This window comes from Branchiostoma lanceolatum, chromosome 18 (assembly GCF_035083965.1).
Source record: "Branchiostoma lanceolatum isolate klBraLanc5 chromosome 18, klBraLanc5.hap2, whole genome shotgun sequence".
In the NCBI taxonomy this organism is placed as follows: domain Eukaryota; kingdom Metazoa; phylum Chordata; class Leptocardii; order Amphioxiformes; family Branchiostomatidae; genus Branchiostoma; species Branchiostoma lanceolatum.
This window is the reverse complement of record NC_089739.1, coordinates 2,580,846-2,606,992: the sequence shown is the minus strand read 5'-3', so window position 1 is coordinate 2,606,992 and position 26,147 is coordinate 2,580,846. Positions and strand designations below refer to the sequence as shown.

Here is a 26,147-nt window from a genome sequence, read left to right as displayed (position 1 = left end):
AACTATACCATTGAAAAAGAAGAGGGGAGTTTATTAACGACGCCAATAAATCCTATAGGCCGATAAACTAGTTTAGTTTTTTATTTACCTCTCATTTTATTGTTTTACATTTGTTAAGTAGTACAAGGCAAAAAAGTAATAATGTTTAACATTATTTAATCAAATAATAGATAGTAGCTACCTTCATATATATGGACTCGTCTACAGGGACAACAACATGGGCGATCATTTCATTTCCTCGCATAAAATAGTTTTCTTACGGGAATATTGGGCTTTTTGTGAGGTTGGTGACGTGAGTATTTATCGCAAAACTTACTCTATAACTTAGTCTAGAGTATGAGATCTCAGATAACATATAATTACGATTCAAGCGACCAGAACTGAAGTTGTTGATAAACAACGTGACGAGCGATCTGTCGAGTGGGGGAGGGGCATATGAGAAGAAAGACAAAGAAAACAGCTTCAATTGACTTTGATATCTAATCTATGTTAACGTTGACATATATTCTGATCACTTGTTTTACAAAATGTTTTAAACCGTAACTCTTAAAAAGAAGGAGCACATTACGTATAAGTTCATAATGTTATGCTAATTCAAAATCAGGTTTAGAATTTCAAATAATTTGGATAATGTGTAAAATATTCTATATGGCTTTTCTTTTCATTTATGCCATCATTACATCAACTCATGTTATGAAAATTAGTTTTCTCACAAATCTTTTGCAAGTTCAACTTCTTCTTCTTCTTCTGTTTGTCTATCACTTCTTGACAAGCAATTTCTTGACAAGCAATATTTTTCATTTACTCCTCAGGTTGCTAGGTTGTCATGGTAACATAGCATAAACTTAAGTGATGGCATCCTTCTACAATGATCCACACAATAACCCTGGAAACTGGCGAGAGCACAACTTCACTGTCAACACCACCGACACAACTGAGTCTTCCTCAGAAGGGGAGCATAGCGACTTCTATACCCAACCTATGGACGATACACACCAAGTACGCGACTCTAGTCTCAGTACGGAGCTACAGAAAGGACTAGGGAAACTCTACAACAATGGTTTACTCACAGACGTTGTGTTGAAGGTGGGTAGAGAAACATTTCCCTGTCACCGCAACATCCTCGCATCCGTTAGCCCATACTTCTTTGCCATGTTCACCAACGGATTGGCAGAGAGCAACCAGCGCGAAGTCGAAATTACGGGAATCGACGCGGAGATTATGAAGCCGATTTTGATGTACGTCTACACAACGGAAGTTGAAGTAACGGTGCAGAATGTAGAGCGGATGCTTGTGGCGGCGAACATGCTCCAGATGCCGTCGCTAGTCCAGCACTGCGGGAACTTCATGTCGGACAGGTTAGTTGAGACATTTACATGTATATGGCCTCCGTCTATTGACCAAGGTAAAATCTTTATTCATATCAGCCCTTTACAGGGCTCGAAATTCGTTTTTGGTGCACCTAACCTAAAAATTTAGGTGCACAGAAAACGTTTTGGGTGCACAACATAGAATGAAGTAAAATTTTGGGTTCACAATTACAAAGGTGCACATGCACCCAGTAGCATTACTAGTACTAGCAACTTGATGTCTTGTACATATACTTCATGTCGGATAGGTTGAGTCCAGCGAACTGCGTGGGAAGGTGGATCTTTGGGGACACGCACAACTCCCCGATCCTGAGAGATATCATAACAGGAAGTTCTGCTGCAGTATCTGTCGCTAGGGGGCCCAAAATATAATCATTTTCAGGGCTCATCAGGACCTACCCACATACCAGATATCAAGACAATCCATCAAGGCCTTCTCGAGTTATGCTATAGCTAGTCTTCTACATACACACATACAAATATACATTCAAATGCTACCGTTTCTGTTAATGTCGGCTAGGTTGAGTCCAGCGAACTGCGTGGGAATGTGGATTTTCGGGGACACACACAACTCTCCGATCCTGAGGGATTGTGCCCGACAGGGGATCGACTGGCAGTTCCATATTGTGCAGAAGCAGGAAGAGTTCGTGACCATGGACAGGGAGAGACTGGTGGAGATTGTGTCGTCCAATGGCCTGGCAGTGGAGCGGGAAGAAGTCGTGTTCGAGGCCGTGATGCGCTGGCTTAAGTATGACATCCCGGAAAGGAAACAGTACGCAGCAGGTAGGGGGTGAAATGCCAAAAATAATTACTCAAACAGTGGTGATGGCCAGTCCCGAGTGTGTCTGGTACAGGTAGTGGATCTAACATGTTCACTGATTGTTGTGTCCTCTTACAGACATCCTAAAGCATGTCCGGTTAGTTCTGCTGCCTCTTGACCTCCTGTTTGACCGAGTGTAAAAGGAAGAACTGAGGTGACCAGTCCGGAGTGTGTCCGATACCTGGATCTAACATGTTCACTGATCGTTGTGTCCTCTTACAGACATCCTAAAGCATGTCCGGTTAGTTCTGCTGCCTCCTGACTTCCTGTTTGACCTAGTGGAAAAGGAAGAGTTGGTGATGACCAGTCCCGAGTGTGTCCGGTACCTCGACAGGGTCAAGCAGTTCCACATCCTCAGGGACCGGCGCAGCCAGCTCGGCCTCAACACCACACCCAGGGCCGGTGAGGATTCACAATCTTTCAAATCTCCTTAAGAACAACTACGATAGGGCAATAGGGATGCTATTGTCACTGAAATAAAAAGTTTGCAGCTAGATACCAACTATCAAGTTAGTAAGTAAGCAAACCAGCTAAGAAAATAATTAAAGAACATTCATGAAATATCAGAGTTATCAATGAATGCAGGATTCGATTGAAGTGTTCCAAAATGTCTTTTGTCCGAGAACGGTTGTAGAATGGAACTTACTGTGACCAAGACCAAGTACAGTAAAGGCATAGTCATTAGGGTTGCAAAGCAGTATGGTTAAGGGAGTGAAGTCTGCCATCTCTGATTTCGTGTGGAAAGGCAAACTACATGTAGTAGGTCAACAAGAAAGGCAACCTTTGTAGACGAGTAAATGCAGAATAATTCCATCTTGTCTTTTTCTTGATGCATTATCTCAGAAGTTTTCCATAGGCAATAACATACACATTACTCAATAGCTTTCGGCAAACATCTGCCATTTCTGATTGCTTGTTCTTTCGTTCAGGAATGTTCAAGACCGATGCCATCGTGTGTGTGGACCTGAAACCTCGCGAGAACTCACAGGGCGGAGACGACCAGCACGTGGTGGACTGTTACAACCCCCTGGGGAGGAAGTGGGCATGTCTGCCCCCCCTGCCGAAGTCCGTCATGTTTCCCGGCGTAGTCACTACCCTCAACAACATTCTGTTCGTGGTCGGGGGGACCTATAAGGACGAGACTGTGTCCAACAATGTCTACAGGTAAGACCACACCAATTTAATTTCTTGGTTAACGGATTTTTATTTTCCCCAAAAAATTTAGAAAATAAAATGTAGAAAATTTTTTTTTTGGAAAATAAAAAGGTAAAGGTCCCATAGCCTTTTTGAGGCCATAAGGGCAGTAGGTTGTTTTCAACTGTGTCTAGGGTGGTATTGGAAGGCTGAGCCCATCCTTGTCCTTCCCCCTTTTTACCTTGGAGTCCCCAACTAAAGTCAGGTACCCATTTTTACATCTGGGTGGAGTGAGGAAAGCCATGTTAAGTGCCTTTCGGTTTCCCAAGCCAGCTAGAAATCGAACCTGCGACCTGTTGATCTTGTACCAGGCCACTTGCCTACTAGTAGGCACTCAGCTATTTTACACCATCCAGATATTGGACACAGTAACTTACATTGTAGGCCCAATTTACACTTATTCTTTGAAACTGTAGTACTACACAAAGTTTTGTTCGACTTACAAACAAACAGATCAAACATGGTTGTTGCCTTCGAACTGTAGTCTACTACCTCTGTAATATAGTTTTGCTTTACACCTGGTTCGAAGTCTCGCAGAACCTCTGCCGAGGTGTAGTTCTACAGCCTCCTAGTGTGCAGTAGACTTCTGTCATAGACTACAGGTCTTGGTAGTTTTCTTTTTACACCCAGAAAAAAGCTGTAGTCTACGACATTAGTAGACTACGATGTGTAGTACTACAATTAAAAGGACAAGTGTAAATTGGGCCTTAGTATAGATAAATGCCAAATGTACATTCGCTTTATCCCTTTCACAAATTGTTTCTGTTCCCTCCAGTTACAATATGCACAAGAATGTCTGGGTCCAGGAGCCCTCCATGCTCCATCCTCGTACCCAGTTTGGGCTGGTCGCAAATGGCTCGCACCTCTACGCTGTAGGAGGGGACAGCAACGGCACAAGTCTCTCCAGGTAGGGTCTAAGTAGAGTGTGTTTAAACAGTCTCTCGCTGGCTGGGGTTAATTACCCCCTCCCCCTAGGGGTGATAACTATCTGGCTGGCTGCTAGGAGCACAATTTACTCAGGCTAGGGTCTAAGGAAAAGGGTCTACGCTTTCCCATTTTAGCACATACTACGAGGGTAATCCCAAATCCATTCAGATTTTATTTGTCTTAGTCGTATTTCAAAGCAGTCTATTACAGAATGTTAAAATACCGTATCTTAAAAGCTCAATTCTACCGATAGCTGCTGTTAAACATTCTAGTGTTTGCTTTTAATACACGATTAACCGAGAATAGTTTGTCGTTTTAACTTCGTAGTGTATACATGTGATGTACATTAGCATGGTACATCAGACACCATTTAATAACATATGTCACCAAGAATAATTACTCGTCTAACTTCATAGTGTATGCATGTGGTGTAAATTAGCATGGTACAGTATTTCAGACACCGTTTAATAACGTACGTCTGCAACTTGCTAATAAAGTCATCTTATCTTTATCTTTCAGTGTCGAGGCGTACAACTTCATGAAAATGGAGTGGAAGGAACTGAGTCCGCTGCCGAAGAAGATGCGTTGTCACTCCACGGTGATGCTCAAGGGCGTAATCTACGTGCTGGGCGGAGAAATCGAAAACGCTCTTAAGCAGCGGACACTGTCGAACCGCGTGTACAAATACCTTCCGGACTTCGACCGCTGGTTTGAAAACCTGCCAATGCAGATCCCTCGCGCCCTCGCCATGGCAACGGTCCTCAACGACGCGATATACATCATGGGTGGTTTCGCGGAACTAACGCAAAACTGGCTGAGCTTTTCCGACCCCGAACACGTCCTAAGTGCGACGGAGGTCTTCCGACCCGAAGAAAACTATTGGTCGTTCGGACCACACCTTCCGAAGGAAACATGCGCAGCTGGTATCGTCACCTTACAGAACAAGATCTTCATACTGGGTGGTGAGGGGGAGGGCGACTTTTGGAACCATATCTTGATGTATGACCCTGAGCTTACGTACTGGACGCAGTTGCCGGACGTATTGCCGGAGTATGTGAGCAGTTTTGGCTGCGCGGTGGCGAAGTTCCACAACTTGGAGATGATCGAGGGAGTGAAGTGGCACGGGAGTGAGGAGATGCCGTGGATGGCTCAGAATCAAAGGGTCTTCGGACTATGATTCCTTGAAAACCAATTTTTGCTACATGAACCAGAAAGGCAACCTTTGAACTGCACTCAACACAAACGGTTCGGAAACTTAAATTTGATCAAATGTCAGTTATCACATACATAACATAACATAACATAACATAACATAGTGTTCGGATGGGAGGCATATTGCCTATAAGATCCGCGTCTTAAGCTAAAAGTTCAGAGTTTGTAATGAGAGTTATCAATTGTATAGTTTTATGTCATTGGAAAGCTTATCTATCATCCCTTTTTACAACGATACCAAATTTGTTGTGATCCTACATTAAATGATCTAGATCTAACATACTGGACACAGTTGCCGGACGTGTTGCCGGAGTATGTGAGCAGTTTTGGCTGCGCAGTGGCGAAGTTCCACAACCTGGACATGATCGAGGGAGTGAAGTGGCACGGGAGTGAGGAGATGCCGTGGATGGCTCAGAATCAAAGGGTCGTCGGACTATGATTCCTTGGAAATGATTGGGTTGCCTTAAATATTGCATTACCATACACATACTATAGTCTAGATCTCAAGGAAAATATTTGCCAGGGGAGTTTGGCTATGGAGGGTTTCATTCTATTGGACCCTATCTGTGTAGCCGACTACCTTCATACAATTCACTCCATTTGGCTAATTTCTACTATTTTCCCAGCGATCCGCAGGGCCTGGTGGAGGCTACACATACTATACTTTATGTCATACCTAGGCCACGAAAACGTATGATACGGGTGTTCCGGATCAGGTGGTAACTTTGATTATCACAGGAGCTTCTTTGTCACAGGGGCTTCCATAGAATAGTTAGAACGCATTTCGAGTGTGCCAGTTGAGCAGCTGTCAAAAATTTGAATACCTGAGTCGGACATTGGAATTGTGGCTGTTATAGTTTTTTGTTCGAGGACACCAACTTTTCTCCACTTCTGGCGCATTTCGCATTGAAATGTGTGTTTTCTCAAATGGGTATGACTGATCAGGCTGGTACCTCGGGTGATACGGTAAACACTTTCTTGTATTCTACATTTATGACTTATGATAATGAGTAATCAAAATTGTACTTATTAGTACCATCAAATAAAATGAGCAGATTGTTATAGCCTAAATGTAAGTGAAACTATGTTTTGTCATTGGCGAATTAGCAACTATATACTTCTTGGAAAGTGAATTTAGACTCACCTGAAGTGATTTATTATTCTTATCCAGACTATTACTGCTGTCACAATGTGTAATAATTGATGAGAAATTAAGTGATGCAACTGGTAGTCTGTTTTATTGCCCAGAAGATGTTTTGAAATACATGTAGAAAGATAAAGTCACACATTATATGACGATTCGTACACGGATACCTTTTTATTGCAAATATTTCTTCAGCCAAATAAACATTTTTACCTCCTCCCTTTATTTTTTTGTCTAATACATGATGTATGTTGGTTTGTGTGTGTGTGTGTGAGTGTGTGTGTATGTGAGTGTGTGTGTGTGTGTGTGTGTGTGTGCTAAAATGTCTGTTATGATACATGTACACCATGTGTATAAGTTATTACACAAGTCACATAAAATGTGGGGATGAAAACTAGAACTCTAAAATCTCTAAAGAAACTACAAGTAGAACTTTTAAAATGACTAAAACTAACTACAACTTTAAAATCCCCAACTTTAAAACACTTTATGTGTTATAAGAACATTATTTTTCTATAGTAACTGCAATCTAGCATGTCAAGACATCCCAATACAAAGTACATTTTTGTATATCACGTCTTCATAAAACCAAACTGTCCTTGTAGGAAGCTCCTCTTCTGCCCAGGTGCAGGCATGGGCATCATGCCAGGTGCCCCTCCTCTTACGGTGCTGTTCCTCGTTGCAGCAACAGGGGGCTCTGCATTGTAACTGTTACTCTGTCCTCCTCTCTTGGAGGCCTTCCCCTGTCTCCTGCCCCTTGCACCAGTTCTGTAAAGTTTGCAAACTTATTGTATATATATTTTCACAAAGAAGATGAACTTTTTCACAAATGTTTGCTTCTCCATCTTGGTGGGGTTGTCCTATGTATAATATAGGTACAATTTTCCAAAGAGAATAAATGCAACAGCAAGATTGTTGATATCTTTTGAGTAGCAAAAAAGTAAACATTTTCTTCTATTGTAAGCAAAAACATTTCCTTCCCATTCTTTGCAATAGCTTTGATAAATACATACATATATTAAGAAAAAGAAAACCTCACTTTTTCAGAGGGGATAATACATTGCAAACACGAACAGAGTGAATACTTTATTGACGAAAGTAAAATGAATTTTGTAAGGTCTTCTAGATCTACAACTAAAAATACTCAAGAGCAAATACAAGGAAGACCACGCATAGGGTTTATACTACAGTATCCACAGTGTGTGCGACCTAAATACTTACCCTTGCTTCCTGGACTGCTTGATCCGTTTACTGCGAGCGCCGCCGCCAGCCCCACCTCCACGTTTCCTCTTGACTCCCTTCCCCCTCCCCTGGTACTGGTTTCCTCCAGGGAAGTAAGGTGACGCACTGGCTGGTGTGGCAGGCTTGGGCTGGGGCTTCATGGTCACTTCTAGATAAAACAGAGACAAGGAAAGGCAGTCAGAGATAGCAGACTTCACCCCCTTGTACTGGTACTGGTTCCCTCCAGGGAAGTATGGGGACGCACTGGCTGGTGTGGCAGGCTTGGGCTGGGGCTTCATGGTCACTTCTGGATAAAGCAGAAACAAGAAAACACAGGGCAGCCTTTTACCAATGCTGATTTGCAACCCTTCCCGCAGCTGTAAGGATGTTCATGTATGGCAATGCTGCATTGTGTATATTTGACATGGCAGAAACACACATACACAGACATAATTACACACACACTATGACATACAAATGTACACAGACACACACACACGCACACACATACATGCCCAACAGTACTTTACTCTCTTGGAGTGATGTAAAAAAGTCCAGATATTGGAACCCATGGTTTTTACACCTTTTTACATCGCAGTTTTGATTATCGGTAGAACTTTTTCATGTGTATGACAGATGCTATTTACAACTGTACATAAGTTTACCTATATTTGTATTCAGAAAGGGCTAGAAAATATTTATAGTCCAAGTATACCTGGGTTATTCTTGACGGAGTTGTCGATAACGTCCAGGAACTATGGGCGGAACTTGTACAGCTTAATTCCTCTCGGATAAATATTGTTAACAGAACCAGCAAGTAAATCATAGACAGCATATTTGGGGTGTATGACATGCCACTTACAGCATACATTATGTTTCACAAAGAGCTACAATGTAGTCAGATTTTCTAGTCAGAGTACCTGGGTTATTCTTGATGAAGTTGTCGATAACGTCAAGAAACTGTGGGCCGAACTCGTACAGCTTGGCAGACTTGTAGTTTTATAGTTTTACCTATAGCTATATTTGTATTTTTACCTGTATGTAAATTTGTATTTCAAAAAAGGGCTAGTGATGAAGATTTGCAGTTCAAATACCTGGGTTATTCTTGACAAAGTTGTCGATGACATCCAGAAACTGTGGGCCGAACTTGTACAGCTTCCTCTCGGAGACGCCATCGATCTCCAGCATGTCGTGCTCATTGCGCGGGACCTTGCGGGACATCTCGCGGAGGGTTTGTGGTGGGAAGATGTGGTGAGGCTGGACACTGTTCTCGTGCGCTAGCTCCTTACACAGCGTCTGTAGTGCAGAATGGTGGCGCAGAGACTTAGTATTTGGTATGGCAAAGATCCATAAATTAATCTACTAGTAGTTGCCATTGCCAATCATTGCCAATGAACCAATGTGTTAACGCTGGCACACAGACAAAGGTACACACATGTACTAAAAGTTAAGGAAACACAAAAGACATGACAAAATGACAAAATAACATAGTATTGCCTTATGTGATCCCCAAGCAGACGGGGTGAAAGATCCTAAGGTTTACTTACGACTAGGCTTCTTTGACAGTCCTTTACCTTGGGGTTTGTCTGTCTGGTCACGGACTGTCATGGACGCCTAGTCGTCAGAAAACTTTAGGATCTTTCACCAAAACATTTGCTTGGAGATTAAAAATAACAGTTCAAGACCTAACTCCTAAGGAGAAACAACATTTTCATGGCTGTATCTTTACCTAATGGACCACGGTCTACTTTTTTATTCTTCATACATGTACCTGTAGCTCGATGAAGAGTTTCTCCCACACAGAGGCGTTACCGTCCTGGTTCTTAGTCACCACAGCCCGCTGACCAACTCTCCTGATCGCCAGGTGCACCTGAGGCAAGTGGACAATGTTGTAATGTAGATATGGTAACACAAAAACATATGGCAACACAAGAAAATAGTGGCTTGAAGCAAGACTCCATTTTCCTCCAGATGTTCAGGCACTTAACATAAATTTCTTTCCTGGATCCTTGAGTACCTAGCATCAGTCAGGGACATCCTTCTGAGTTTGATATTAAGTAGAGGCCACGCATTTGAGGAGTACCAGCTGGATGTACGCCACAACCTGCTCCACGTGAGGAACAACATGCTACCTAGAACCCTGCATACATGCGAGGTGTTTTACCAGTTGTGTGATACAAACAGGCTACAAGATCTTACCTTCATTCTCCCACTGACCACAGCGTCCGCCTTGAGTCCCAGCCGGACGTACGCCACGACCTGCTCCACGCGAGGAACAACGTGCAGGTCCTCCGCCAAGACTCCTTCCGTCACCAGCTTCCTCAGCAGCCTCTCAGCGTCGTGTCTGGAGAAGGCTGCTCCGTAGTTGTACAGGGGGTACTTGTGGTGGTCTGTCTCCATGATCTTCTTATTCGACGAACCTAATAAACGGAAAGAATAAACTTTAAATCGTTGTACAATGCATGAGAAAACCTTTAAGTTAGTGTTTTTTGGGAGATTATAAGCTGCTCTACAGTCATTATATTTCATTTGTCTGGAGAAAGCTGCTCCGTATACGGAGTTGTACAGGGGGTATTTGTGGTGCACGTGGTCGGTTTCCAATATCTTCTTATTGGAGGAACCCGGAATCATAGTATGAGAGAATTTCATTGGTTTCATTTTTGTCTCGTTATACGGAGTACTCATGACTTTGTATTCGACAAACCCAAAACATTTCGCAAATCATTACTATGAAACCAATGATATATTGTTTGCTTTCATTTTGTTATCTGTTACGTGCAGAAGAGTGTACCCCTGCATCCCCCAGTCTTTCTTCAACTACATGTATTGGTACCACAGTATGAAAACACACACACACACACAGGCACACACACACGTGCAGGCACACATAACCTTCTTGCTAATGGTAAAATACATTTGAACACATCTGTTACATGCAGTAGCGTGTACCCCTGCACCCCCCAGCATCGTCTGCCATTGCCGTTGCCGGCACCGCTGTTCCCACCAATGCTGCGTACAAACTCCACACATACATGTACAGACATTCATACACAGACACACAGGCACACATAACCTTCTAAAAGGTAAAAATACCTTTGAAGACGTCCGTTACGTGCAGAAGCGTGTACCCCTGCACCCCCCAGCGCCGTCTGCCATTGTTGTTGCCCCCACCGCTGTTCCCACCAATGCTGCGCACAAACTCCACCACCATCTTAGCTTCCGTTGTTACATCCTTCATCTCAAACGCTCCCTGGAAAAAAGAAATTTTGATAAGACTTCTTATCCTTTAGCACCAATACTCTACTAGTTACAGGGCTACAGTGCTATGGTAGCACTAATCACATACAAACTAAACCAAAAATGTAATATTCTTGCCATTGGTGAAGGTAACAAAAAACATTCTGAAGGAAAGTTGAACAGTAATTTCCAACACAAAAAATGCACTAATCCAAATTTTTGACTCTCCAGTTCCAGTCTTTGTCAAGGAATGAGCAATCCACCACTTCTGTGACATCAGGTTATACAGATAGGACACGTGACTCGGTGAGCAGTGGATCATACGTCACATGTTCTATCTGCATATGGTGACATCACAGAAGTGGTGGATTGCTTTTTCCTTGACAATTCTTGGTGTTGGAAATTACAGTTAAACTTTGCTTCTGAATGATCTCTACGAACAGATGATCTTTCAAGCTAAAGTAAAAAGAAACAAGTTTCTCACAAACCTCGGACTTGCAGTTGTCGCAGGTAGTCCTGGGGTCACTGGTGCAGTTTTCAGAGTTGAAGTCTGTCTCCCCAAAGTAGTGCAGGAGCTGTGCCCGTCTGCAGTCTGACTCGTTCTCACAGTACTGAACCATCCGCAGCAGGTTATCCATGTGCACCTTCCTAGACTCATAGGTCGCTTCTTTGTCCACTGCAAGGTTGGACAAGAAAACAAAACTTAAGTCAACCAAAATTCTGGATTAATATGTGCAGAAGTTGTACATGTGCTCGTCTGCAGTCTGACTCATTCTCACAGTACTGAACCATCCGCAGCAGGTTGTCCATGTGGACCTTCCTAGACTCATAGGTCGCTTCCTTGTCCACTAGAAGGTTGGACAAGATATTTGGGGGAAAAAATGGAAAGTTCAGAAAATGGCTTTTAAACTTCACGACTATAAAACCTGTACAAATTAAACATCTCAAAAAATTTTATCTGCAGAACTCCGAACTCACTGTGCATGAGCTTCTGCATCCTCATCTTCTCGTGATAGCTGGCCATGATTTTTCTTAACTTCACCAATCTAAAAGTTTGACGAACGTTAAAAAAGAGGCTTCTCTGCAGGACTTACTGTGTATTAACTTCTGCATCCTCATCTTGTCGTGATACGTGTAGTTGTGAGTTAACTCCCAGAAAAAGTGCAAAGTTTGGCTTAGCCTAATAGTTTTGGAACTTGGACAAGTGAAACATGACTTACTGTGTATTAACTTCTGCATCCTCATCTTGTCATGATAGTTGTAGAAGAGGATGCAGTCAGAGGCCTCCCCATCTCTCCCTGCACGCCCGGACTCCTGGTAGTAACCCTCCACAGATTTAGGCAGGGAGTAGTGGATCACGAAACGAACATCGGGCTTGTCTATCCCCATTCCAAACGCAATCGTAGCACAGATAACCTACAGGAGACAACAACAAGGCAATCAGAGATGGCAGACTTCAATCCCTCCCTACTCTACCAGCATGCCCAGACTCCTGGTAGTATCCTTCCACGGACTTGGGCAGGGAGTAGTGGATCACAAAACGAACATCGGGCTTGTCTATCCCTATTTCAAACACTATTGTCCCACAGATAACCTATAGTTTTATGAGGAGCAACAAAGGAATGTTATGATTTTAGGTTAAATCTATACCACTAAGGAAAAGTAACAAAGTACATGTACATGCATAACCATACTAAGCAAAGATGGCAGACTTCACCCCCTCACCCACACTGCTTGGCAAGCCTTTCAGTTCAAACACAGACAAATGCAGACACAAACAAAGCAATGAAAGAAAAAGAACAAAAGAACTAAAGAACGATACACCCTTGCAAAATCTTCTACAGTCTTAGTGAAGAAAACAACATTAACTGAGGTAGCCGTAATTCATCAATATTCAAATAATTCAGTCCATGCAAAATCTTCATGGCAAAAAGTACATGCTAAGATTGTTGAGTACCTTGTAATGTTCTGGCCACAAGTCCTGAATGCGCATCCTCTCCTTGTCACTCATGCCGGCGTGGTAGGCACAGGCTGATGTACCGGACCTGCAGAGCTCATCCGAGACCGTCTCACACTCTTTCCTCGACAGGCAGTACACGATACCGGTCTTGTTGCGGAACCTACAAGACGTAACGACAGATTCGTTTTATTTCTGTATACTGCTCATGTGCATAATATATTTCACGTAAGCGATACAAAGCCAAGAGAAATTTCAAGTATGATTACTCCTGAGTAACTATTAGAATTTCCCATTCAGACTACATGTATGGCTTCCAATGTTTTCATATTTGTATATTTGTCAGTTGATCATTGAGTTGTTTTGTATGATAGTAAGTACTGTTTTATTAGCTCAACTTGTATAGTTTGATGATATCAGTTTTCAAAGAAAGATGTACAAAACCAACTACCGGTAACAGGTCATACAAATGTACCTGGCGTTGATGAGCTCCAGGACCTCCTTTGTTGCAGACTTGACTTTCTTGGGCATGACGGAGTAGTGGAGGTTGGTCCTGTTGAAGCTCTGAACAAACCTGGGGAATATTTAAGTTATTAACTATTTGATGAACTGTCTACTGTTTCCCAAGTAATATAGTCTTGAAAATGCTATGTCTTCCTTGTTTTAATATGTACATTTACTTTACTTTGCAGGTTCTATTCCGTGACACTAGTAGTTTTCTGTCTTTTAAACATGACAACAGGATGCATAGCATAGAGAGTTCTTTGTACAGCACCAAAAGTTAATTCCCAGCTGATATTCTGATGACTGTCTCTTGGTCCTGTAAAAAGAACTTAATCTACCAACCTGATGAAACTAATTACAGATATATGACAACAGTCAGGTACAAGGCAGTTACCACTTGTAATCATGACTCTTTCTTGTTCTGTTTCTGCTAGCTTTGGGTAGTCATTGTCTTTCACATTTACAAGTTACTGTAATTCTTGGTTTTGTTAACTACATAACTTAATCTTAGCTAATTTAACAGTCACTAGTCAACAGCTAAAATGTCATTATAGCAAATATTTGATCACTCATCTTTGAGACAGTAATGCTTCTTCCCACCATTAAAATAAAATGCAGTGAACTACTCCCTTTTCCACCAACTGCTAGAATTACCGACCGCTATTATATCAAAGTGATTTACAGTAGTTTGTTTGAATCTGAAGTAAAGAATGAAGATGACAAACCATCTCGGATCAGTCATGCCGAGCTGATGTAGGATGTCTCTCCGGACCCGCGGCGTGGCCGTGGCAGTCAGAGCCATCATGGGCACACCGGGGAAACTCTTCCTCAGGACACACAGCTTCTTGTAGTCTGGCCGGAAGTCATGTCCCCACTGGCTGACACAGTGGGCCTCATCTATTACAAACCTATTCAGCAAGAGGGTTGCATGTGATATTAATCATTATACATAAATGTTCTGCTAAGTTCAGCTCTGAATTAAAGAATAAAGCTTTTTGTAGTCCGGCTTCCCACTGGCTGACACAGTGAGCTTTGTCTATCACAAACCTGTTCAAAGAGAAGAATAAAACAACTTGTTTTTTCTGTGATATCACAGCAGAGCCATCATCGGTACCCCGGGGAAACTCTTCCTCAGGACACACAGCTTCTTGTAGTCCGGCCGGAAGTCATGCCCCCATTGGCTGACACAGTGAGCTTCGTCTATCACAAACCTGTTCAAAGAGAGGATTATGAAAGATTTATTCTTTCTGTGATATCATACATAATCAGTGCAATGACATTAAATTGTTGCTAAATGTATTTAGTAGAAAAGCAAATTTCAAACCTGGATGTATTTTGTATTTTTACTTCTATTCTCTGTACCTTGTATGTGTTCATGTAGAGAATTACACAAAGTTAAGTAAGTAAACTTCATAAGAAAACCACCAACCTGTCCAGCAGTCCTCTCTGATACAGACTCTTCAGCGTGGACAGCAGCTTGTCACTGGAGCAGATCTTCTCAGGAGTGACGTACAGGAGTTTCATCTGGGGGGTCCTCCTGGCCAGGTCTGTGTACACACCTGACACCACCTGCGCGGACAGCTCACCTGACAGGTGGGACGCTGGCACCTACAGAGGAAACAAAGAAATAACCAAACAAATAAACAAACAGGTGAGAAGCTGGCACATGGAGAGGAAATTAAACAAAAGAAAACAAACAACACAATAAGAGAGGGCAGACTTCATGCCCTAACCTATGCCATTTTGTAACCCTTCCAGTCCTACACTACAGGTTAAAATAGCAACACTGATGATGTATGGCAAATTGCTGCATTGTGTATAGTGCGAATTGGACAAATACACACACAAACACACACACACAGAATGAGATGTCTAGACACACAAACACACACACACAAAGACAGACACACAAGCAAGCACACACACAGACGCACACCTCAAAACCACTCCCTTAGGGTAGTCAAATATCTTTAAAAGTAAAGCAGGTAAAACTTTAAAGCCGTACCTCCAAGCCGATGAGTTTTGAGACCTGGTCCTGTATGAGAGACTTGAGGGGTGAGATGACGATGGTGACGCCGCCGCTGACGATGGCAGGAAGCTGGTAACACAGACTCTTCCCTCCTCCTGCAGAAACATGTAGGGGGCAGAGTTATAATTAGCATTCATAACATTTCTTTTCCTTCATAATATTTCTTTTCCTTCACAAAGAAAAAAAAATGGGCTGCAATAAAATACATGTATGATAACAAATGTCTAACCTGTCCAAAAACAAGTTTGGAAACTTAATCAATCTTATCTCAAATATCATTTCATCAATCACATTGTATCATACTCCATTAGAAAGATATCAGGATGTTTTCACGCTTGCTATGATCATATATTTGCTAGATAAATTTTCATGAGTTTAAATGGGCGAATTCTAAGCCTGGTTTTTACAATCTCTTAATACATATTTATTTCCAAATGTAAAGAACACATGCGGCCTTAGCGCAATGTAAATATAGGTGCACAATCATGTATTTCCCAAGAACAAGCTTTTTAAGGGATCTCTCAAAAACTAAAGAAAGTTAGCATGGGATTGCTGACCAGTGGGCATGAGAATGAAGCAGTCCTTCCCCAGCAGCGCAGCGTTGCAGGCCTGCAGCTGGTTGGTTCTGAACCTGTGCAGGCCGAACACCTTGTTGAACAGGCTGGTCATCCGGGCAGAGTGGGGGAATTGGGTGTTGTTGAACTCTGCGTTTGCGTCTGGACGCTTGGGGGCCTGGCTCTGAGGTGCTAGATAAAGGAAAAAACACAACAGTACCTTATTAACAGCAAGAAAGGTATACTACACAGATTCTATACACAGTGTATAGCGATCATATATGGGCAGAGTGGGGGAAGTGGGTACTGTTGAACTCTGTGTTTGGGTCGGGACGCTTGGGCACCTGGCTCAGAAGACCTAGGTAAAAAGGTAAAGCAGTCATCCTCAATTTATGACTGGTTGGAGGTTGGCTAGCCAGGTTTGACTGTAGCATTGCTGATTGAGGATGTATGGCAAAGCTGCACTGTGCATATTGGCAATAGCAGAAACACACACAGATAGACAAGCCAAAAACAAATAAATCTAATGGCGAATTTCAAGCCCTAACAGTAACACAGCACATCAAAACCTTCATTATACCTTTTGAGGCAAGTCCAGTACTCGTAGATGTGTTGGATGTGGAAGCACCTCCCCTTGCTTGAGGAGTGGTGAAACCAGTTGTTGCTGAACTCTTGCTTCCTAATGCAGCAGATGTTCTGTTGGGTTCCATCCTGGATCTGCTGTTCTCCATCATGCTCTCATCCTCCCAATCCTCTGCACCCCAGAAACTCTCATTATCATATGTCTCGTCTGTGGTGTAACCGTTAGTGTTGTTACAACTACTTCTGTTGTTTACAGGGTGTGTTGGAGTTTTAAATGGTGCCTGGAACGCTTGAACGCCGTTTTGATGTCTGTTATCATTCTCAGTTGGCTGTTTTGAGCCGCCCTGGCCACTTTCGTAAAGACTCAGTCCGTCATTTTCGATCTCGTCTAGCCCTATATCATCCACATCCCAGTATTCATCATCAATTTCATTGTTTTCTTGAGGATGAACGTTGTGAGTTGCTTGTTCAACTTGTTGGTTGTAATGATCTTCAGTTTCGCTTTCTGAGTCTTCTATCTCGAATGCATCTTCAGTATTGCACCAGTTCTTAGATGTAACTCCTAAGGTGTTGCTTTTGCTTGTGGATTGTTGGGCGTAAGAAGTAGCCTGTGCAGAGGGTATGTCGTTGTCAAAGTTGTCATTGAAATTTGGCTTACTTGTAGAGTGAGTGAAGTTGTAGGAAGGGGTTGAGTTGTTGGTGGCAAGAGTGGCTAGATCTGGCAGACCAGGGCTTACATCTGAGTTGGAATTTGTATTCCAATCTTTGCTAAAAGAGGTTGGAGAGTCCAGAAAACCAGGTCTTTCTTTAGCTGTATTAAGATGGGATGCTTTCCTATCTTTTGGTACATTAGGGGAATCAGTGAACTTGAGAGGAACTTTTATTGCAGAACTTGGAGACTTTGAACTTGACCCAGAGGTTCTCCTGAAGTTGAACTTTGCCTTTTGACCTTCTGACCCAGAGTTCAGAGTTTGTGGGTCACTGCTCATTGCCACTGTTGTTGCACTTCTTGTACTGCTGTTGGTATTGTTGCTTGGAGTCTTGTTTTTGCTTCCTATGAAAGGAGATTCGCAGTTTCTTGGGGCATTCCTTAGAGGAGAAAGTGCTGCGCTGCCTAAGTAGTCAGGTACTTTCTCTCCACGCTCCTTTAAGACATTCTCCATCTCCTTACTCTTGGCTGTGAGCTGCTTCCTGTTAGGAAGACACAAGAATAAATAAAACATCACTTTTACCTGAATATACATTGTATATGAGACAAAATCTGAAGGTTCTCAGCCTTACCAGGAAACAACATCTAGAATTGGGACAAAGCGAAAAACTGAATACCAAAAAGAAAAAAATAAATAAATTACTGTTGATATAAACTCAAATGTTTACCATAATTTCTTTGCTGATCACAACCCTTTGAATATCCATATAATCACTTGAAAGTTCATCTGTCTTGGTAGAAGTCATTCTGAATCGAATTGAACTTCAATTGCCAACACAAAAAATTGGACTTACCCATGACCAAATTTTCGACTGATCAGCTCCAGTCTTTGTCAAGGAATGGACAATTTTTTGTGTTGGTAATTGCAGTCCAACTTTGATTCAGAATGTCCATATAAGTACGAGTGAGAAAGCATGTTTGAACCTTAGACTGCTACATTGTGTGATGGCCGTCATGTCAGCAGCTGGGAGTGAAGTCAGTACAGACAGCGGTACCCGGTCCCACACTCCACACATCCTCTCCATCACACCCAGCCGGTAACACAGGAGGTCATGTAGGCCTTGGTGTAGCTGGGAGGAAGCAACCTACAGGGGGACACAATGAAAGAATGATTGAATAAAAGAATGAATGAATGAGTGATGGATGGTAACAATGCCATTATGCACATCCTGTTGGTAACACAGCACACCCTAGGATGATGCAACCCATAGGCAATCAGAGATCTTCATCCACTTGCCCTTACTTCTTGACTTTTCCAGACAGTTCTACAGACAGAAATAGCAGCACTGAGGATGTACATGTATGGAAATGCTGCATTGTGTACAATCATGTACAGATGTATATTGTGCATTGCAGAAAAACATGTGACATACGTAGATACACACAGACAGACAGGCATGCGCACACACACATATATGAGTACACACAGACACACACAGGCATATGCACACGCACACACACACACACACACACACAACATTATTATTATTAATACCAATTTGTCAAAGTAAGAGACCTTCTCAATAAGTTAACCAAACTACTACAATTCTCACCTCCTTGGCTTCAGTGTACAGCAAAGGGTAGTCAGAAACAGCCTCAATGTCAAAGCAAGCATGTTCTGTCCCAGGACTTCTGCGACCTTGAACCTGTTTGACAGCACCGCTGCTGTCCCTGCCCTTGACAGCCTGTGCTGTCCTCTGTTGTTCTGTGCTTGTTTTACATTGCGGTGTGCCGGGAACAGCGTCTAACATCATGGCTATGGAGTCGTCCTGTTGGCTGGAGCCGAACATGTCCTCCTGGCTGCTAGAGACTTCCCCTGCTGGCCAGTCTTCCTGTTGGTCTGCAAGAGAAATAAAATCAGTGAGATATATTTCAAAAACAAAAGAAGTAAGGAGGGATTTTTAGGCATATGGTTCATTTCTTTGCCTGTGTTTATACTATTTCTTGCTGGCGGAGCTTAATGACCCTCTCTCGGTCAGGCCGTCCGCTAAGGAGCGCGATTTAGTCAGGCTAGTTCATTTCTGGTGTCACAGAATTTGCTGATTTAGTTTGAAGCATGAAATACAAAGCTATTTTTGGCTCATGCTCACAGATTAGCAGGTTAGTCCTGATCACAATCAGCCTTTAAAAATACAATGTGGTGACAATCATCTATTTTTTTTAATTCTATCATTATCAGGAAAACAATCATCATCACTATAGCCTATAATCAGGAAGAGAATTGCTGAATTTAAAACAGATTTGCAGGTCACTGAGCTTCACACTCTAACAGTAAGGTGTACATGAAGTTTACCATCATGATGGTTGTCTTCTGCTGATGTCTTGGCCTCATCCCCTCCCGAAGTGTGCGTATCCTTCCACCTCTGTGCCTGTTTGCAGTCTGTGCCATCAGTCAAGTCTATCACTGAGTTGGAGCCATACTTTGTAGCAACAGCCTGCTGAACCTCTGGCTGCTAAGAAAGAAACATGCCAGATGACATACAATTTATATAATTATAATAATAATAATTTTCATTGGTCAGAAATTACCCGCAATGGCAGCCTTTTTAGTGCTGAATTGATGCAGGGTTTACATCATACATACAATGTAATACACAGCATATACATATATTTTAGCCACACTTGCATTTTGTGGAACTGTCGCAAGGGTCTGGGCGGTTGCCATTCGGCACCACCAGGTAACCTCAATACGACCTTCCCCAACTGAAGTCAGGTACCCATTTACATCTGGCCATGGGAAAGTCGTGTCAAGTGCCTTTCCCAAGGGATTCGAACATGATTCGAACCCGGGACCACTTGGTTCTGAGTCGAACGCTCTACCGTTGCGCCACATGACCCCATAGCAATTGAAGTGGTGCTTAATGTCACAGTAGTGTTATACATGTATGTTAGTGTAGTACAGACGACCCTCTGGGTACTGATGTAATCTGGTCTATGTGGACAGGTGGTAGCTATGGAGAGGATTCTTAATGCTTGTATCTATGAGAAAAATTATCTAGAGACCGCCAAAAAGTGATCACGTTGGCCAGGTGGTCCCTACATTATGTATGTAGAGATGGTTACAAGTACAGGTTTGATTGTTAAGTAATATTGAGGACAAGTTTACCTTAGTATTGCTCTTACAACTGCTGGAGGCCTTGTCATGGACTGGCGAACACGTTTTTCTTGGGGTTGGGAGGTGGAAATCTGGAGAAAAAGCGGGGACAGGAAGAAAATTGCATTTTCATATATGTTTGCATACAAATTTGTAGTTGGCTGGTCTAGTTTTTGGCAGTTTCTACTGCTACAAGTGACCCAACTGTGACCCACACATCTTGATAAGACGCATAGGGCGGCACCCATCTCCATTTCTATAGCCCTTGGGCCACACATCTGTGCAAGTCACTTCTGTAGGGGGCTAGTCCACTGGTAGTGATGTGTATTTTACCGCCATAGTCTTTCCCAGATGCTGAGTGCTAAGCAGAGAAAGCAGCATGTACCATTTAAAGTATGACTCGACCGGAGATCACACTCACAACCTACCATGTGCTCTACCAACTGGGCCATTGCACTTGCTCTTCTACAAACAAAGCAAACAAACAAACCTGTGGATGGTTCAAAATCGTCAAGGTCATCCATAGGAGGAGAGTTCCCGAAGTACCGCTCCCATCGGCGCTCCGCAGGCATGCTGAGGGAGTCATCACTGGTAAACAATAAACAACAACATGTCAACAACAAGCAATCAGAGATGGAAGACTAACGCGGCCTTTACCCATACTGCTTTTGAGATACTTCCACTCCAAATATAGCAGCTCTGAGGATGTATAGCAGTGCTGCATTGTGTATATTCAGGGCTCGAAATAGTGGGTGCATGTGCACCCAAAATTGGAGCTGTGCACCTGATTTTTTATTGTGGATGCACCAGTGCACCTAGATATTTTTGTAGGCCATAGGGTAAAATTAGTATTGTTCACTAGTATACAGAATATTATTGAAATGTAAGTATCAGAAAAAGCAATACAACCATTTGTTTTACTTTGTTCTATATATATATGTATTACTTAGAATTACAGATTGAAGTTCTTAAGAGAGGCAGTAGCGTAAACTTTGAAATTATGCTTTGCTGACATTCAACTTTATTTTATGTGGTGTACCCAAACTTCATTCTGTGCACCTAACTTTTTGGTTGGGTGCACCAGTGCACCTATTTCCAAAAATGAATTTCGAGCCCTGATTATTATTGAAAATTGCAGAAACACTCATTTGCACCCACGTCATGTACAGATATCCAGGCTTTCTCGAGACATTGTGTAAACAGACGGTATTAAAGGACACAAACAAACGCTGCCGAAAACATAACCTCCATTTTTCATGGAGATACATGTAACTAGTGTTTTACTCCCTTAGGATGAAGCAATAACTAAACAATCAATGCAAAAATGACAAATATGGAAAAGGTAACTATTCAAGGTCCCAGAAACAAACAAAACCGTTGTGCCTACCTAGGGGTGGATACCGGTTTGCTGGACCTGATTCGGACCTTTATAAATTCCAAGAACCGAGTTCAAAAAACTGAAAGCCAAAACCTGAGTCCAAAAAAAACTGAACAAAGTACAATTGCAATATATTTTTCTATTTTGTTTGATAAAAAGTGTTTTGAGTCTCCCCTCTGACAAAAAAGGCATTTAAAATAAGTCCAACATTCAAATATCAAATACTGGTTTATCTTGAAAGTCTTCTCACCAAGAAACTTTTATAGTCGTGCGTGTCAGTATTAATTCTCTATGCTTAATATTGGTCTAATAAAACAAAACATCAACTGGACAGGATCAGGTCCAGGTTCAGGTCCGGACCTGAACCTAATCTTTGGACCTAAACTTGGACTTGGACCTTATTACACCGAACAGGTATCCACCCCTATGCCTACCCCGTGAAAGACGCTGCAGCAACTGGCCTGACACACGCCACTGGGGTGTGTCGTGGGGTACTGGTGCTTCTCATATTCATCTGTGGCGAGTCAAAACAACTCGACATCTCGAACACGTTCCCTGTTCCACCACTCTTTGTACTACTACTAGACCTGCTGTTGTTGGAGGGTTGTACTGTTGTGTTTGAAAATGAAGCCTGCAACTTGCTTGTTGGGAAGTTCGGAGGACCAGGTTTGGGTTTTTCAAAGAACTTATTGATACGAAGCTGTTGCGATGACTTGTTAGTGCCCCTTGATAGCTTATTTCTTGTCCTTCCTCCATTTTGGCTTAGGGTATCAATGCTTGCAGTTACAGTGTTCTCTACTGAGGATGACGGTTTAGCTGGCTGTTTCCAACAACTGCCCTGTAGGCCATTGTTTTCTGGTATATTGCAAAAGTTGTTGTCCTTTTTTACAGGAGAGAGAGGTTTCCTTGGTGCAGTGAAGTTCTGGGTAGGCGCGACGCTTGAATTCTGAGGTCGGGTTGAAATTACACCACTTGTTGTAGAAGTCTTTTTGAAGCTGAAGGATCTATTATTTGGGCAAAAAGAAGAGAAAGAAAGCTTAAAAGGGATGCAAAACATTATGGTAAATAAAATCAAGTGTGAAGCAGCAAATTCTTGCATCACAGTCAAAATCAAGGGTTTCTCATGTTGTGGTTTCATTGATTTTGAGTTCACAGGTGGAATGATAGTAGCGAGACATGGAAATTGTATGATCCAAGGGTTCATCTAAATCAGGAAAGAGGGGAGCTGTGCCCTCTTGTTTCAGCCCAGCACCACCTTGTCAAATTTAGATTTTAGCTTAATATCCAGCATACTGCCTTCACTCAGCGATTGCTTCTTCTATTAATACATAGAATTCGCTCCCTCGTCTGTGTGTGCTCCCTCTTGTTCAATTTTTCTAGAAAAACCCCTGTAATCTATAAACTTGTAAGAAATGAGCATGGAGACAAAGACCGTAAAAAGATACTGCAAATAATGTTTCAAGGTTAACAGTGATTCATTGATCAATCTTACAATAACAAACACTTGAAACCTTACAATTTACATGTCATCTACTAATTCAAATTATCTTAATGTCTACTCACGCTTTTGTAGCCTGCCCAGTCTTGCCCGTGCCTGTACCAGTGTTGGTTTGTCTGTGACGTGCGAGCTGCTCTTGCAGGTTGTTCTGAGGAAAGTTGCTCATCTTGACGACTTTTTTCGACTCAAGGTGTCTCTTTCTGAGAACTCATCGTTTAGCTCTTCTGAAACTGGAAGGAATCAAAATTATTCGCAACCTACATGTAAGTCAAGTGTAACTTTAATATTTTGTATCATACACAACTACAAACACCTATAATAATAATGTAATTTATTTCTTTAAATTGGGATTGAGAAAACCTTCATAAACACCACAGTTGTCACTTGTTCCTTTCCAATACGCTTCATGAACATTGCAGGTAACAATTTTTGGATTCATACTAACCTGCCCCTCCCCTTTTCCAACAAAACCGTTGTTACTGTCTGTAGTCGTACTACTTTGGTATCTCAGTTAAATAACATCAGTTTTCTTGGAAAGGGGGAGGGGGGCAGAAGTACTCTGGGTTATAAAACTACAGCAGTGACAACAACAACGAAAGCCACCGTTGCTTCTTCCTCAGCAAATCTATACATCCAGCTACCATTCTAATATACAGCTGGTCATACTGAAAATAATTTTGATCACAGAACGACCTGATATTCTACGATAACTTTGAGGATCAACTTTTTCGATCGTATGACCAAGGACTAACGATCGCTTGCGTAACATAATTCCATTTCTTGCAAGAGATAAACAAAGAATATAGCAATCACTTCCCTCAGAAATAGCTCTGAAATAATCCTAAAACAGTATGGACCTACAAATACGTTTGAAAAAGGTGTAAAAACGACAGAATTCAACGCCGAAAAATGAAAATATTGATCACCTTTTGACTCTTCGCACGTCTGAAAATGGCGCCAATGTTTGATCGGGAGAAAGTTAGCACACGATTCGGCGCACGTATCAACATGGGGAACCTAGCCACTTATTTGCAACTGTACCCATCGAAAGGCTTGCAAGGTACTCTTTCAAAATACTTTAAACATGCTTACCCGCAGACTTTCTAGATTTTATTTTTAAATGGTCAAGCTAATTAACGCACGGATATGTGTGGAAATTGAAGAATTACTATTAAGTTCGCGCAAGGAGGTTAAAATATTTAAACCTCCTTGGTTCGCGGTGGTTTTACGGTTCGAATTTGGAAAAGAGCCTGTTCAGTGCGAAAACGGCAGACATAAAACCACCGCGAACATTTCTGCATTTACAGTAATACGGCGAAACTAATTTGCATAATCAAGGTTACAGGTATGAAGATATTCTAATAAACCGTAACCTTAGGAGAAATGCAAAAAATATGAAGTCCTGACTGACACCTATGGTACACTAAAAATTCATTCAGACCCATCCACATCTTCTTGAGTTTTGTGGATTTAGAGGTTTCGGCTCAGAATTCATAATTGATCATATTTGACAGATGTTGAAGTATCATTATGTACATCATAATCATAAATATTGATATTATTCAAATAGCCAGCCCCAGACAATCAGCACCTGTATTAAAGAAAGACTAGCCTTGAGTTGTTTGTCACACGGCATAACGGATCAGCTACCGAGGGACGCACCCTACAAGACCAGCAGCAAACTAGACGAGCCCCTGGCCTGAAGGTGCCAATTGATGCTATTGCAACTAGCTTAAAAGGTATTTTTCTGCCAGTGTTGTGTAGACATTGTGTTATACCTTAATCAGGGTTTGTTTAATTCTCCGAGCAGATGCTGGGGTGTAAGATTGTGCCGTTTTCTAACCGCTGGCAAGGGTAGCTAGCTGTCAGAGAAGCCTGACCGTCAGAACAGGTTTGAACAACCTTCATTGGGATTGCTTTGGTTTTGAAAAGGAGAAAACGGGTGATACACGCTGGTACTTACATTTTGTGACGATGTATTCCTGTGAAAAATTCTGCCGGAACCAGAAAATACAGAGTGACCATGCCACCTTGCAAGCACACAGTCTTTTTAAAAGTGTTTTAAAATGTTTTAAAGCTTCCCTCGCTTCAGACAATTTAACTTCAAGAAACAGTGGCAGCTCATTTGCCCATAGAAGAGTTTTTGTGCAACTGCATTATCTAGATAAGATTGATGATAAGTAGGAAACGCAGTCATATAACAACAGTATGTGATGTCACCGTATTTCAGAAGTTGGCATGTGTTTGATTTTTAAGAGAAGTGTCATTTTTCTGTCCTTCTGCTGATTTCCTCATCTGGAAGGGGCAAAAAAATATAAAAACGTCAGCAAAAAGAGTAAACAACATTGTCATTAATATTCAAAAGCCAGCTTCAGACAATCAACACAAACATATCATTAAGATCACAGCAATTTAAAACTGTTTGTTGTAAACAACAAAGGAACAACTACTGAAGCTCGCATCCCATAAGCTCAGATTAAAACAAAAATTTCTACCCTAAACAGACACACGTACACAAGACAAATGAAACAGTGCCACAATCTTCACTTTTTAGGCCACACAAATTTTACATCTTGGGTCTCTGACATTTTAAAGTAAAAGATTTAGGGAGAGGTCTAAATGAAAAGCTGGGAGGACAATTTGGGTCTGACTACATTTTCTCTCTATTCGTGCCATCCGAGTTAGTTTACCGAGGCCCCCAAGGCCATACTAGTACT

At 42.0% G+C, this 26,147-nt stretch overlaps 2 protein-coding genes across 2 annotated transcripts; one reads left to right on the top strand and one right to left on the bottom strand.

Annotated features, from left to right (window-relative positions):
- The first annotated feature begins 1,894 nt into the window (after nt 1–1,894).
- LOC136423781 (kelch-like protein 24) lies at nt 1,895–6,892 on the top strand. Its single transcript, XM_066412071.1, has 5 exons — nt 1,895–2,153; nt 2,413–2,592; nt 3,120–3,354; nt 4,160–4,291; nt 4,831–6,892. Exons 1-5 carry the CDS (start codon nt 1,916–1,918, stop codon nt 5,486–5,488), a joined length of 1,443 nt encoding a protein of 480 aa, XP_066268168.1. The 5' UTR covers nt 1,895–1,915; the 3' UTR covers nt 5,489–6,892.
- On the bottom strand, nt 6,740–24,424 carry LOC136424588 (recQ-like DNA helicase BLM). Its single transcript, XM_066413201.1, has 23 exons — nt 24,357–24,424; nt 23,496–23,660; nt 22,367–22,936; nt 21,045–21,142; nt 20,567–20,646; nt 19,754–19,913; nt 19,014–19,300; nt 18,385–18,545; nt 16,750–17,942; nt 16,173–16,361; nt 15,592–15,710; nt 15,016–15,194; nt 14,312–14,494; nt 13,558–13,656; nt 13,083–13,245; nt 12,346–12,541; nt 11,614–11,801; nt 10,982–11,138; nt 10,088–10,308; nt 9,660–9,758; nt 8,983–9,184; nt 7,889–8,057; nt 6,740–7,435 (listed from the first exon to the last, which is right to left on the bottom strand). Exons 2-23 carry the CDS (start codon nt 23,594–23,596, stop codon nt 7,240–7,242), a joined length of 5,010 nt encoding a protein of 1,669 aa, XP_066269298.1. The 5' UTR covers nt 23,597–23,660; nt 24,357–24,424; the 3' UTR covers nt 6,740–7,239.
- Between the last annotated feature and the right edge of the window lie 1,723 nt (nt 24,425–26,147).

Excerpts from the sequence above, each read along its gene's own strand:
- LOC136424588 (XM_066413201.1), bottom strand. The coding sequence starts at position 23,596 with ATGAGCAACTTTCCTCAGAACAACCTGCAAGAGCAGCTCGCACGTCAC. Across the intron at positions 22,937-23,495 it reads ACTGGGCAGGCTACAAAAGC|ATCCTTCAGCTTCAAAAAGA; the intron begins GTGAGTAGACAT and ends CCCAAATAATAG. Across the intron at positions 14,495-15,015 it reads CAGAGAGGACTGCTGGACAG|GTTTGTAATAGATGAGGCCC; the intron begins GTTGGTGGTTTT and ends CTTGCTGAATAG.
- LOC136423781 (XM_066412071.1), top strand. The coding sequence starts at position 1,916 with ATGTGGATTTTCGGGGACACACACAACTCTCCGATCCTGAGGGATTGT. Across the intron at positions 2,154-2,412 it reads AAGGAAACAGTACGCAGCAG|ACATCCTAAAGCATGTCCGG; the intron begins GTAGGGGGTGAA and ends GTCCTCTTACAG. Across the intron at positions 2,593-3,119 it reads CAACACCACACCCAGGGCCG|GAATGTTCAAGACCGATGCC; the intron begins GTGAGGATTCAC and ends TCTTTCGTTCAG.